Genomic DNA, 13,786 nt, shown 5'->3' with positions numbered 1-13,786 from the left:
TCTTTACTGGCTTGCTTCCCCTGGCTTGCTCAGCCTCCTCTCTTATAGAACCAAGACTACCAGCCCAGAGATGGTCCCACCCACAAGGGGGACCTTTCCCCTTGATCACTAATTGAGAAAATGCCTTACAGTTGGATCTCATGGAGGCATTTCCCCAACTGAAGCTCCTTTCTCTGTTATAACTCCAGCTGTGTCAAGTTGACACAAAACTAGCCAGTACACCACTCAATAGTTAGCTACAAATTTTGGGTGAGAATTAGGTACATGCCGTACCTGTCTGTACGTAAAACTGTAAAGTCTTGGTTGTGCAATAACACTGAAACTGGATTGCAAAAGCAGTAGAGAATGTTGGGGCAGCCACACTGAAGCTCCTGCAGGGTCAGCATCTGTATACCTGCTTTTCCCAGATGGCTAAGTTTCTCCAGAGCAGACCCCCCCCCCCCCCCCCGAGGTTCTTACATACCACCTTCTAGATACAAATCTGGTAGAAGATATCGCTGACAGCACATCTCTGATTTATGCAACTTGCCTTCTTGTGAGAAACTATGAATGTTTCTGTGTTTGGCATGGCACAGAGTTATAGTTTAGAAGTTTAGTAATTAAACACCCCAGAATAATTCTCTCCCATTAGGGCCTGAGAAATGGCAAAGAATTTTCCCAACTCCAGTATAAAGTGTCCTGTGGGATTCTTAGTAGGTGGATGCACAGCCAGATCCCCATAGCAAAAACCTTGGTGACACTCGCTGAGCTCCCCCCCCCCCTCTTTTCCTTCTCCCTGCAAAGAGTGGACCTGGAATCATGCTGCCCTTTCAAAATAATTGCATCAGGGTCTTTGCACAGGGTTTACTTTTGAATAAGCTAAAAACAAGTGCAGAGAAACCTTGTCCTTTGAAATCTAAGTTTAGCTTTTTGTATCTCTGTGCTCACATAAATACGATGCCTAAAAAAATGCCCGTGACTCCGAAGTATGGCCAACAAAATAGCAGGAACTAAACTCTCATCTCAAACATTTGGGTCAGCAAACTCACATGAGCAGCTCACAGAAGTATCTTGCATTTATATCTGTAAAAACTGTCCTATCAGGAAGTTCCAGGAATATGGCATTTGAAGTTGATTGGCTGTGCCTACTGGTTTGACATTGAAGGAGAGATCAGGGAGGGCAGCTAGGAGGTGGCCTCTCCTGTTGCTGTTCTGGGAAGTGCCTCATGGTCACCAAGCAGGCCTTTGATTTGACTTTGTGTTGATTTATTTTCTTTTTTTTAAAGATTATTAATTATTTTATTTATTTACGTCTCAAATGTCGCCCCCTCCCTGTCTCCCTTCCCTTGCCTCTGAGAGGGTGTCCCCCACCCAGGTATCTCCCTGCTACCCTGAGGCATCAAGTCTCTACAGGATTAGGCTCCTTCTCTTCCACTGAGGCCAGACAAGGCAGCCCTTTGCTACATAAGTACCTGGGGAGAGGTATCAATCCATTCTAAATGAACTTGATGGTGGTATTTTTGTTTTTGTTTTGTTACTATTATGTTTTGTTTTTGTTTTTTAAAATCCCTCTCCCAGGAATTGAATCCAGGACCTCACACATGCTAGTTAGGCACTCCTCTTCGCAGCAACACCACATAGTGGTCTTAAGGGTTGATGTACTATGTCAGCTTCCTATTGCTTCTTTAACAAACAATACACATTCAATAGAGCAGAATAACAACTTTATTTTTTCACAAAAGCCAGAAAACCCATATCAACAAGTGCCTCAATTCTGGAATGTGCTTGAGAAAGGAATGGTCCTTTTTTTTAAACCCCTCCTACCTGCCTCTGCCTGGGAACTTATTGGCAAATAGATTTATAGATACAGCCCTCCAGTGTCTGGTTCTCTTTGCTTGGTCTCTTCTATCATGTGCCCATACCTCTGCTGATTCTTCCCAAATCTCCTCAGAATAAAACATGTTAGGAAAAAACTTTAATCTCTGAGTGACATCCACACCTCTCACTCCGTTTTATAAGAACATATGTATGCACTTATGGCTCATCCTAACCCTGTTTAAGGCTGTCTTGTCATTTACACATAATTCATTATATCTTCAAAGACTCTGGTTAACAGCTAGATAAACAGCTGGGGTTAAGATTTCAATGTTTTTTTTTTTTTTTTTTCTGGCATGCAGAGGGGCATGATTCAACACACATTACATATTTTTCATATTTTTCCAACGGAGGAAATAACAGCACTTTTTTTCTGTACAGATAAGGGGATAATATCTATGTGTTTATAATCTTCATTTGTAATGAAAATCCAATGCTAGATTCCCTGTTTGAAGAGATTTAGGAACATTTGAAGCTAGATAAGCAAGTAATAAAACAAAAGGTTTTAGAAGGCAGAAGAGCAGATAATGAAATAGTGAAGAGTAAGGTAGTAAACGGCTTGCTCTCTTTGTGATGCATTCACGAACCAGGGACGGAATATGCAGAAGGAGTTAGCCATGGCTGGGAATGCCAGATTACAAACGCTGGTTCTTCGAAGAGGGCTGCAGAGTTAGTTACCACTGAGGAAAGTCTGGGCAGGACACGTGGGATGAGTATACAGACTGAGCTTCCCTTTTTGTCCTCATAGGGTGCGTGCAAGGACATTTGACATTGCTCAACTCTATGAACAGTTAAGCCATAAATTGCTTCTTGCAACTCTAGTGACTCTGTGACTGACAAAATTAAATGCAAAATATTGTGGTCCACTGAAGAAGAGGAAGAAGGCTGTAAGAAAGAGACACATGTCCAAGTTAGGTTATAGATCTCAGCTCTCACTGAATTCTCACCAAATAAACCAAACAGGATATAGAAATGCAAATGTGTTACTTTAAGATTTTAACAGTGCTGTTAACTTCCCCCACTTACAGTCCTGCAGGAAAACTGCATCGACTCTACAGTTTACTCCTGGGAACATGCTTGGTATGCTTTTGGGGTAACCTGGGTCCATGGATCTTCTTTGATTGTCATATCTAACGAGAACAAAATATCACATGATTTAAAAACAATCTACACAATGACAGTTTTATTCTAATTTGTATAAGTCATAAAGTACTCTCTTACACATGTCCACACTAAGTCTTCACTGTGTCCCATTGGCTGAGATTAGGAACCTTAACGTCTCTACCTAAGGGTATTTTGTTTAGAAAACAGAGGAATGCCATTGATTCTAAAGCAGCATTCTGATTGCTGAGGAAGGGGTTATTTCCCAAAACTGTAGCCTATATTTTCTAAATAATTTACTTATCTGGCAAAAATAATGAATAATGTATATATGTACATGTGTGTATATTGAAAATAAATGCACTTATTAGTATTTTTTAGCATGGAAAGTAATGGGCTTCATTACAACACTTCCTACATAGATACATTGTTTATTTATATTCATGTCTCCATTGTCCTCCTTTTAGTTTCACCCACCTGTCGTCTTCCTTTCTACAGATAATTTCTCTCTTGCTTTCATATTTTAATAAGTTCCTCTTATGCACCAAATTCTGTAAATGATGTTGAAAGCATTCATTTGGGAATATCAGAACTCAACTCATAATATCAACTTACTTCTTTCTCATATCCCACTCTAGTGTGTTATGAGGGTGTGAAACATCTCATGATATAGAATCCTCAGCATATTTGTGTAGGTGTTTTATCTGATAAAAATGAAAAATTTAAAACCAGTGGCAATACCACACTGTGATAAAGACTACATCCTCACTAAGCTGTCAAATGATCATGTGGATTTTAGTCTTACGATGTCTGTGTTGATGTTTGGTACATAGAGCAAAAAAACACATATTTCAATTTTAATGGAAAAAATTCATTCATATCACCTCCAGCACTGGTTGTTTATGAAGAAGTATGTCTTCCCGTTATAGGAAACAGCTGCATCAATGGCTTGGACACTCCTTGGGAATCCATAGTTGGATATATCTCTGGGGTAACCTTGCTGCAGGTCATAGCCACTTAGAGCCCAGTACTGTCTGCCTGCCAACAATTCAGAGAAAATCCTTAACAAAGCTCTTTCTTTCTACAATATAGCATACAGCACTTTGTTATCCCATAGTAATGAAAATGGAACAGATAATCCGAGAAAGACAAGGACGTCACAGTGGAGCGCAGAGTGCAGTGGTAGTCCTAATAGGTCCTTCCTGAACCTGAAAAACATCAACTGGTACAGCCTGATGTTCATGGTCCCCAAGCTAGAGGTCTTTCCTGATGTGACTTCTGTACAGAAACTAAACCACAGCCTTGAGGTATCTTAGGAGATCATATCTAGGATGAGGGCAGAGAAATACTAAAGATTGTCTCATGCAGTTGCATCTGTTGAGGACGATATTAAGAGCTAAATGAGGGTCCAGCCTGTGAAAATTCACTAAGTTGTTGACCATGATGGGGCCCAAGCCTGACAGTATCATGCTCTTCCTGGCATGTCCCTTCTGAATGGGCTGTGGAACAGAGAGAAGTTCTGCCCTGCTCTTCAGGAAGAACAGGAGGAGGAGGAGACAGTAGGATGTTACCTTTAAATAGGAAAACTAGGTCTCTGTCAAAATCTTCATAAGCAGCCTGAAGACCGTTGGGTAGGAAGGGCCAGAACAGAGATATGAAATTGAGGTCAACTGTTCTCAGCTGAGGATGCCGTCTCCAGAAGTACCTAAAGGAACACAAGCACACACATACAGAGACAGACAGACAGACAGAGGGGAGTAGGAGGTGGGGAAGGGCAGGGACAGGAAGAGACAGCTGTTATTTTCTGTGATTCTTGGCTAGAAATGACCCTTGCATGGTTTCTGCAGCATATTAATGTGTAACATGAATGATTCATGTAGGACCTAAATTTATGGTAGTGGTGTCCATCTGGTGAGCCCTTGACAGTTTTTAGGTCCCAGTTGACTTGACACGCTCTTCTTACCCTGACAAATCTAACTTGGTTAGCAATTAATAGGTCCAATGCTGAAAGACTATAACCACAGCAGAGATGCTTGTGGATGTTTGATGCTTTAGTTCCCCCTCCCCCCGAATATTTCATGACATCAGAAAACATTAAAAATGCCAAGGAGATGCGTGTGTGTTAGGTCAAAAGGAAAGCTGAGTGGTGTGTTTCATTTTGAAGTCAGTTTTAAGGTCTGACAGACAGACATGTACAAAGGAAGGACAGCTCAATTTTATACTTGTCTTTAAAGAAGTAAATCTCCCCACGGAGTGTGGTAGTAGCATCAAATCTCAGGTGGGGGTCACAGGCTTTGGGTGTGCTGGGCCCAGTAGGTTGGATGGGGTTGTCTGAAGGTCCTAGGGAATGAAAAAATTTAATAAGTAGAAGTGCCATGATGCTTTTGATGTGTTTCAAATATGTAGGAAGGCAGAGGGTCTTTTCATGAAGAAAAAGTTACTAGCTGATTCCACAAGTCACAGCAGACTCTGTACATATGATCCTTTTAAAGGCTGGGCCTGTTCACAAGAGAAATGATGGCTTCTACTTAATCTGGAAAATAATTTGAATCTGATGCTTCCTTTTAACGTCTAAGCCACCCTTCTTCCTCCTGTTTCTTCTTTCTGTTTTTTTTGTCATTGAGAATCCACTTCCTTGTTCTTCACCAACATCCAAATGCAATGTTAGATCTCATATTAGTCTTTTATCCTATAGCATAAATCTAACTCAGTTTCTTTTCTATAAAAAAATGACACTTTAGCTAGACATTGCAGCACAGGCTTTGAAATCTCAGCACTGTGGATATTGAGACAGGAGGATTAGTCTCAATCTGAGTCTAGTCTGGACACAAAGTGAGAAACTGTCTTAAAATATTAAATAAATACACAATAATTTATATCTTTAAGAATTTTCTTATCATGGAACTAAGGATTGTACTTGTCATTTAGAAATTCTGGATCATCAAGAGAATTGGAAAGATTGGCCAGCAAAGGAAGCAGTTGCTGGCACGTGGCTGGGAATTGGAGGTTTGAGTGAGGTTCCTTATTCTTAGAGATTCTACTGTGATGAGAAGATTCCCTGACACGTTATCTCATACTCCTGATTTATAGGGCAACCCCACCCCAAGAGGAGAAAGCTCTTCCTTCCCATCCTGCTTCTGTCTGTAACTTCAGGTAGCAGAAGGGCAAGAGGGAGGAGTTGGATCTCCCTGTGGTCCTTCACCTTCCTCTACTACAAATTATACTTCAATGAACATTCTTGCCAGGCCTTACACATGCCTGCTTAGGGATCTATGTGAAGAATTCTTTCACAGATGATTCTGGAAGGACAGTTGCTCTATGAAAAGGGATAATCATGTCTTTTCAGAATACACAAAATTGGAAAGCATAAAAATGTCTCCATCATTTAGAAGTAATGGTGGGGAAGTACCTCTATACATTTTTCCAAGTCTTCCCACTTTTCTCCTTCCCCTTCTCCCTCCTTTTTCCTTCCTTCCATCCTTCCTTCCTTCCTTCCTTCCTTCCTTCCTTCCTTCCTTCCTTCCTTCCTTCCTTCCTTCCTTCCTTCTTCCTGCCTGCATTCCTGCCTTCCTCTTTCTCTCTTCTTCCTACCTTTCTCCTCTCCTTCTCTACATCTCTCCTAACTTTCCCCTTTTCTTTTCTTGAGACCAAGTCTCACCATGTACTCCAAGCTTCACCCAGATTCCTGGCTCTCCTGCTTCCAACTCCTGAAGCTAATATTACAGATATGTGCCCTCATGCCTGTCCTCTAACCTTTACTTTAGGGCAGAAATAAACATCTAATAATTAAAAACTAAGATGTAGCAAAATCATATTAGAGGCTCAGCCTATCTTTTGCTAACACTATAGTTATTACTGGCAACTTTAAGCAATTAATTTGAGATTCCTCTGTCGATAAAATCTAGAGACTCCAAAGGAGAGATACTTGCATACTGAACTTGATGAGGCCAAATCTCAAGTCCTATTATGTTCTACCATGTTGTCCACATGACCTTACCATAGATTGTCTGAATGCCATTGATATCATCTTGAGGTAGTGAATAGGTGCTGGGTTCCCTGTAAGCATAGTTTGGGTACATCAAGGCACCAGGATCAGTGGAGTGAGAGAGTCCCAAAGAATGTCCAAATTCATGAGCAGCCACGAGAAATAGGTTGTAATCTGAAATGCAAGAAAAGATGGTGAATGACCTAATTGGCTCCACCGGTAGTAAAAATATGATCTGTATGATCTCAAAAGATGTGACCTTGAGGCCAAAACTGTACAGAAAGGAGACATTCATTTATTCATCTTTTTCTTTTCTTTTCAGGCACCTGAAGAACAGCAATTAGGAGGCATCAAGGTAGGTGACACAAAATTCTTATCAACTCTCAGATACTAATAAAATCTGTCTTTATTTCAACACCCTCATTTTATGAATGTGGAGGGTTGTTGAAATGGTGGTAGAGATATGGATCTCAGGATGGAAGAATCCTGTTTCTCTTGTGTCCACACATGCTAACTGGCCCTCAGGCTCATTGGCAGTCTCAATGGAAGGGACACAGAAGAGCCTGACTCTCAGTGCAGCAGCTCAGACACAAGGCTGACTGAGCACAGGCTCTAAATACACTGTCCACGCTTCCTCTCCTCTCCTCAGTCATCCCAGCCCTTCTTGTCAGAAGTCTCTTGCAAAGGTGTCTTGTTGCACAGACACATTGCTGAGAAGGAGGCCCATGGAAATTAGACTGCTAGAAGCAAGAATGTGGCTGCTCTTTGAACAGTATACCTTTTCAAATGAACCCTAGTACTTGGACTTTTTCGAAAGATGTGAAGAGCAAGCCTTGTCAAACAATAAACTCAGGAGTGGAGGGACTTAAGGATCAGGGTCTGAAAAATTCATGCTTTGTGAGCTAAGTAGCCTTTGACTCAGCTTGTCCATCGAGAGTGCAAGTTGCCAAAGAATATGTGTACTAAATGAGTATGGCTTTCCTTAGCCCAGCCTTGTTTGAACACCCAGGACCCAGGCAGGGTTTAGCTGTGGTTTTCAATGTTCAGCTCTCTGCCTGCAGAAATTTAAATGCTTCTCTCAGGAATCATGTGTTAGAAAGTTAATCTTGAGTGAAAAATATTGGGAGGTAAATGGTCTGGATTGGTGCTGCTGTGAGGCATCCAAGAGGTTTCAGGGTCATTTATTTTGGTTGCCCTCATCCTTCTGCCACGTGAAGATGCATTAAGAAGAACTTTAGCCCTTAAACCGCTAAGGAGGTAAGTTTCTTTAGTTCACCAGTTACTTCCTTTCATTATCCCATGACAGTAGTGCACGTGCATTTAGGCACTGCAGTGGAAATAAAATTAACATTTAGCTTTTGATTAAAACAACAACATCAACAACAACAAACTTTCAAGGTAATTTATTTTTAAGTAGCAAAAAGTATAAATGATTGATTTGAATTCTATAGCAATGTGAGTAGGTATTCATCCTGACTCTAAGGTGGGAAAGATGAATTTAGAAGCTTCATGTGAATCTAACAATGACCCACTTACTTTTGGAATCTTGAGTCCACGTTTCTTCTGAATCAAAATGAGCATCTCCTCCAATACCTTGGCCTGGTTGAAAGGCATGGGCAAGGATTCCATTGGGTCCATCAAATGGAGAATTGTCACCATGGTCTGAAATGAGATGGTTTGTGGTTAGGCCTTTGCCCAATGTTTCAGGTTAGCTAGAGTAAGCAAATTTCTTTGAGCCTACCTCTTGAGACGAAAGCAATGTTGATGTCTGCTTCTCCCTGTAAGATCTCGGTGAAGGTCAGGGGCGATGCTACACTCCAGACGTGAAAAGCTTTCTCAATTGCTGTTTTCACTTCAGCCCTTGACAGCTGTGGCGTATGGTTTATAATCCTTTGAAAATGAGAAGGAGTAAGAATGGTTTGCTATTATTAGCAACCCCTTTGAACTACACAGTCACTCTATTTTGGAGTACGTTACTTATGTAATGCACTACTACTTGGACAGAGCATCAGGAGGGGTGTATGTCTCAGGGCTGAAGACAGACTGGAGTCTGGACAAGTAACTACTTGTCTTTAAGCCTTGGTGTCCCTGTCCATAAGATGATGATGATACAGTAAGATCTGCCTTATAGGTAGCTGAGGAAATTAAATACACTGTAAGCTGTTAGTTTGTGGGTTAAACATTATACTACACAGAAAGTGAGTATTATTACTGCTGTTACCAAGATATACAGAACAGGGCTAGGTTTTCTTCAGCAATGGTTAAGCCTCTTTTGTACTTAAAAGTAACTGACTAGAAGAGACAGTCTCATGATGGCATAGTCTTTTTAGATTGCTGAAGAGACTCAACGTGGTAAGCTGTAGGGTTGAAAGAACCCCGGGCTCTCTGCTTTCTCAGCCTCAAGCTAGCTTCCAGCTCACATTCTACTCCTCCAAATTTGGTAAGGGCAGGATATCTGTTCATTGGTCTATAGTGGCTTCCAAGTTCTGCAACAATGTCTGAGGTGTCACAGACTGTCACTCACTAGCTGAGTGGATGAATCCCCAGACTCTAGGAATGTCACCTGTAGGTCAGGTTAGTGTGTGTCCACTTGGGACTTCCTGGGGTTAGCAAGAAATCACCAGAGTCAGGCACTCCACATCGAGGCATTTCCATAATCCCCATTGTAGCTGCATCTAACTTCCCAGTCTCTGCTAAGCTGAAGAAGCGCTGCATCTCTTTAAGCTTCTCTGCAACCATCGTGGCATTCCTCGAAGACCGGAATTGATTGCTTGGTAAGTTGTAGAATTTTCGTAGGTAATTCTGATCAAAATAAACACACCAGAGTACTTGCTGTGAAATTGCTCCGGACATTTTGCAATTCTTTCTAAGTTGCCACAGAATGTAAACCAGGACCCGACAGGCAAGGGACAATAACAGAAATTGTGGGAAGGGATAGCTCAGTGGGTCAAGCCTGACAAGCTAAGATTGACCTCACCACCCACACAGTAGAAGGAGAGAGCTGACTCTTTCTTCCAAGTTTACTGTGTTCTGATTACCATATGTGCACTGTGGCATGCAATTCCCTCCCACACTCACGAAAAGAAATTCACTTAATTAAAATAACTTGTAGATTGATTTTGAAAGAACAACGCCATAGAACATTCTCTGCATTCCCTGAGATCTCATGGATTTTTGAATAAAAAACAAAAGTCTTACAACAGGGGAGGAATGAATCCAAGTCACACACCAACTGCTACTATACAGTCCACTACTATACAGCCCGCTACTATACAGTCCTCTACTATATAGTCCGCTACTATACAGTCCGCAGCATGGCTTTTGTTTTAATCAGTACTGGCTTTTAACTATTGTTTTTATATCTGTTGAAGTGTTAGTTATAAAAATGAGGACTTTTCTGCTTAAAAATTCTTTCACTAAATGGAGAGAGGGTTTAATCACCCTCACAGAGAAATGGAGGGTTCAAGAACCAAAGGGAAGGTGACAGTACAGGTCCTGGCTTACTGCAATGGCTTTCAAATGAGAACTGGTCATTTAAAAGATGTTTGGGGCAACAGCAGCATTTCATTTACCAAGATAAGATCTTGTAAGCCACTCTCATTCACAAGTGTTGACATGCCAGTCAATGGTAAGGTCTCTTTACCTTGCCATGTGTAGCCTATGTATATATACTGTGCTTCGTATGTGACTACCTGGTTATTTGGAGGTGACAGAGAGCAGAGCTTGCACTTTGAGATGTGGCAGGTGTGGGCAAATCCCAGCACTGTTCTTTGTCTCCAACATCACAGTCATTGTGATACTTAGAGGAGTGGCACCTGCAAAGTGAACCCAGCCCACCCTCAGTACGAACTTAGGGGCTTCTGTGCCAGGCACAAAAATGATTGCGAGAAAAGAGCAAGAATTATGCTTTCCGGAAATTTCAATACTAAGAAAACTATGAACAAGAAATTGGTGATTACATTCTCTTGCATAAAAAAGTGGCCTTTTTTTATACTATAAAACAAGAGAGATGCTAAACTTCCAAAGTTTAATAAACAGTCCTGGAAAATCTGATTAACAATGTGTTAATTTTAATTAATTATAACCCCCCATTTCCATCTATCGTCTCTATATGAAAGTATTTTTGGCTGCAGAAAACTATCCATACAGGAAGCGGTGGGCAGGTCATAATTTGACCTCCCCACAGCCCCCACCATTTTTTTAGTGTTGGGATACCAGCAAGTATTCTATCACTCTAGCACTGGCCTATAGAGCGTGGAACAACTGGGTTACAGGTATACTGGAAGAGAAAAAATTAGGTAGGCAACTCAGTTCATTTTATAAATAAAATATTCTCTCTGAAAAGGCTCCAGCTGCAGCTGGCCTGACAGTAGTGTTCCTTGGGCTTGAAAACACCCAGCTGTCTTCATGTCTACATTTTCCAGGGCCAGGCCTTGACCACGTGGAGTCTTTCAAGTCTCAGAAAGTGATGCTGAGCCTTGGCAAACCCATGCGAAGAATCTCTTTCTGTCCTTCTAGACTAAGAAGGGAAAGCCACCCTCAGAATTCTGTAACCACCGGCAAATCAACTGTGATAGACAGCCCATTTACCTCAGCAGTTTTTATATTTTTCTCTTCCAGGTGTTCAGGTACTGGGAAGGCATTGGCAAGCTGTGTGTGGAGGAAGATCAGTAATGGAAGTGTCTTCAGGCGAAACATAATCTTATCTTCCAAGACAACCTCTCCTGCCTTCCTCTGCCCCTCTGGCAAGTGCCCTCAAGCTCACAGCATCCCCTGCCAATCACTGCTCTTGTCTGGTCCCTTATAAAGCTACATCTTGAGCAACTTCTGCCTAAGCAGTATGAGGCAACATAGCTAACCGCACTCTGACAGTTCTTCAATGTTAGAATGTGATTTGGAACCTAGAAGTGGGGGAGTCATTCAACAAAGCAAGAGGATGGATCGCTACTTTTGTAAACTGTCAGGGTGAGGTGGCTGGCACGGGGGCTACAGTCTTCCAGTTTCTGTCTGTGTGTAATGAGGAAGTTGTGCTAGTTAATCGGGGCAATATTTTAAGAATGTTCAGCGATCATCTTGGGAAGCGGTGGCACACCTGTAAGACTTCTGTTTCTAAGCCACCACTGCTGCCTGATAGCGTGTGCCAAAGCAGGCTTTGTGTGGGGACCAAAAGCAGCATCTAGAGATGATGGCTTTGTTAGGAAAGTACTTGTCACACAAGCATGAGGGCCTGAATTTGATTCTCAGCATGCAGGTAAAAAACTGAACTTAGTGGTACATGAGTATAATCTCGGTCCTGGTCTGTGCCAGGCAGGGGGTGTTTGCAGCTTATTGGCCAGTCAACCTAGTCTACTTGGTAAGTTCCAGGCTAGTTAGAGACCCTGTCACAAAACAAACAAACAAATCCCACTTACAGCACACACAAAACATGAACATTCACTTTTAAATAAATGCACACGTCCATATACATACGTAAACAGCAGCTTCTGTGTGGCATGACTGCTATAGATGTACTAAAACATTCACTATAAGGTGGGTTTTTCCAGAGAAAGGACAAAGATAGTGATAGTTAAGACGAAAACTAACATCTGTTGTACTTACAATGTTTCAAACATGTTAATGACAACTAAATGCCCTATTCTCATACAGCTTTCAGAGCAACACACTATTGCTATAATTTTGCAGGAGAGGCAGAGGCTGGAAGACTAGGAAAGGCACATGCTCACTTTGCATAGGACTCAAGCCCATGAGTATGGTGAGAGAAACAGAGCCCATCCTATACCAGGCTCTAGTTCATCAACCTGCTATTTGAATCCAGGCTGGACCATCAGTAACTGTGGGCTCACAGCAAGTGGAAAACTTTGGCCTACATCCAGGGACAAAAGGACAAGGGAGAGAAGGAGATAGATGTCTCAGACATCCCCAGAGTGCTAGGAGGGTGAGTGAAGGCTTCCAGATGATGTGGTGACACAGGGCACTGGCTCTCTTCCTGCCTGCCTGTCTTCACGATCTAACTCCTGTTCTTCATTCTTGAAAGAAGTAGTTCACAGACTATGTTTTATTCTCAGCCCCTAAAATGAACTTTAAAAATGAATTTTTTAAAAAATGTATTTTACAAAAGTGTTTAGAACATAAGAGGTTAGGAATATTTTCAATTTGTGATGAACATAGCAAAGGAGAAGCAGAGGCTGGGTATGGAGGTCTGAGCTAAAAAGGAAGCACCTGGCCGTACGTTTCTTCTACAGTCTTCTAGTCCATTCTGGACTTTACTGTTTTTCCTACTTCTCCAGACATGGCAGAATTCTAGAGTAGGGCCTGAGGTAAATGTTCATTATCTGAGTATCTCCACCTGGCTCCCAGGAGAACTTTCATTCTCTCTCTCTCTCTCTCTCTCTCTCTCTCTCTCTCTCTCTCTCTCTCTCTCTCTCTCTCAAGTACAGAATACAGAAATCAACAAAGCTATACATGGAATTCAAAGAGCTTCAGCTCTTCCTGAAACCAGTACTATTGTGGTCGATTATGACTCTGGAACTGTAGCATTTGCAAATTACTTTAGCTGGGAAACCATGTATACACAGTACTTATTTACAGAAATGTTATGACCCAGATGTAACAAATAAATTGCAAAACTAGGAAGAGCAGCAAATACCTAAAGAACAACTCGGGGGATCACAATTATTTGGACTAAATCTACAGATTGCAGAACTGAGAGAAACCATGAAGACATGCAATAAGGCATCAATTGGGTAAGAGCCAAGGAAGAGGAGCTTCAGTTTTTTAAATCGTTGAATTAAGGAAGCATGATTGTAGATTGAAGGGAAAAGCTAAGGCATGATGCCAGAGGTGGTG

The 13,786-nt window shown here is 41.6% G+C and overlaps 1 protein-coding gene and 1 long non-coding RNA gene across 2 annotated transcripts in view; one reads left to right on the top strand and one right to left on the bottom strand.

Annotated features, from left to right (window-relative positions):
• Gm31751 overlaps positions 1–13,002 on the top strand; it is a 62,463-nt gene extending 49,461 nt beyond the window's left edge. Inside the window, exons 3-4 of the long non-coding RNA XR_379096.3 lie at positions 7,263–7,295; positions 11,561–13,002. This is a non-coding gene — a long non-coding RNA (predicted gene, 31751). The remainder of the gene's footprint in view (positions 1–7,262; positions 7,296–11,560) is intronic.
• On the bottom strand, positions 1,688–11,745 carry Mmp8 (matrix metallopeptidase 8). Its single transcript, NM_008611.4, has 10 exons — positions 11,531–11,745; positions 9,504–9,742; positions 8,682–8,830; positions 8,477–8,602; positions 6,953–7,114; positions 5,178–5,295; positions 4,527–4,660; positions 3,840–3,993; positions 2,881–2,984; positions 1,688–2,739 (listed from the first exon to the last, which is right to left on the bottom strand). Exons 1-10 carry the CDS (start codon positions 11,636–11,638, stop codon positions 2,636–2,638), a joined length of 1,398 nt encoding a protein of 465 aa, NP_032637.3. The 5' UTR covers positions 11,639–11,745; the 3' UTR covers positions 1,688–2,635.
• Positions 13,003–13,786: the final 784 nt, after the last annotated feature.

The sequence above is a fragment of the Mus musculus genome, chromosome 9 (genome assembly GCF_000001635.26).
Source record: "Mus musculus strain C57BL/6J chromosome 9, GRCm38.p6 C57BL/6J".
Taxonomy (NCBI): domain Eukaryota; kingdom Metazoa; phylum Chordata; class Mammalia; order Rodentia; family Muridae; genus Mus; species Mus musculus.
The sequence above is the reverse complement of the archived record's forward strand: the minus strand, read 5'-3'. Positions and strand labels throughout refer to the sequence as shown.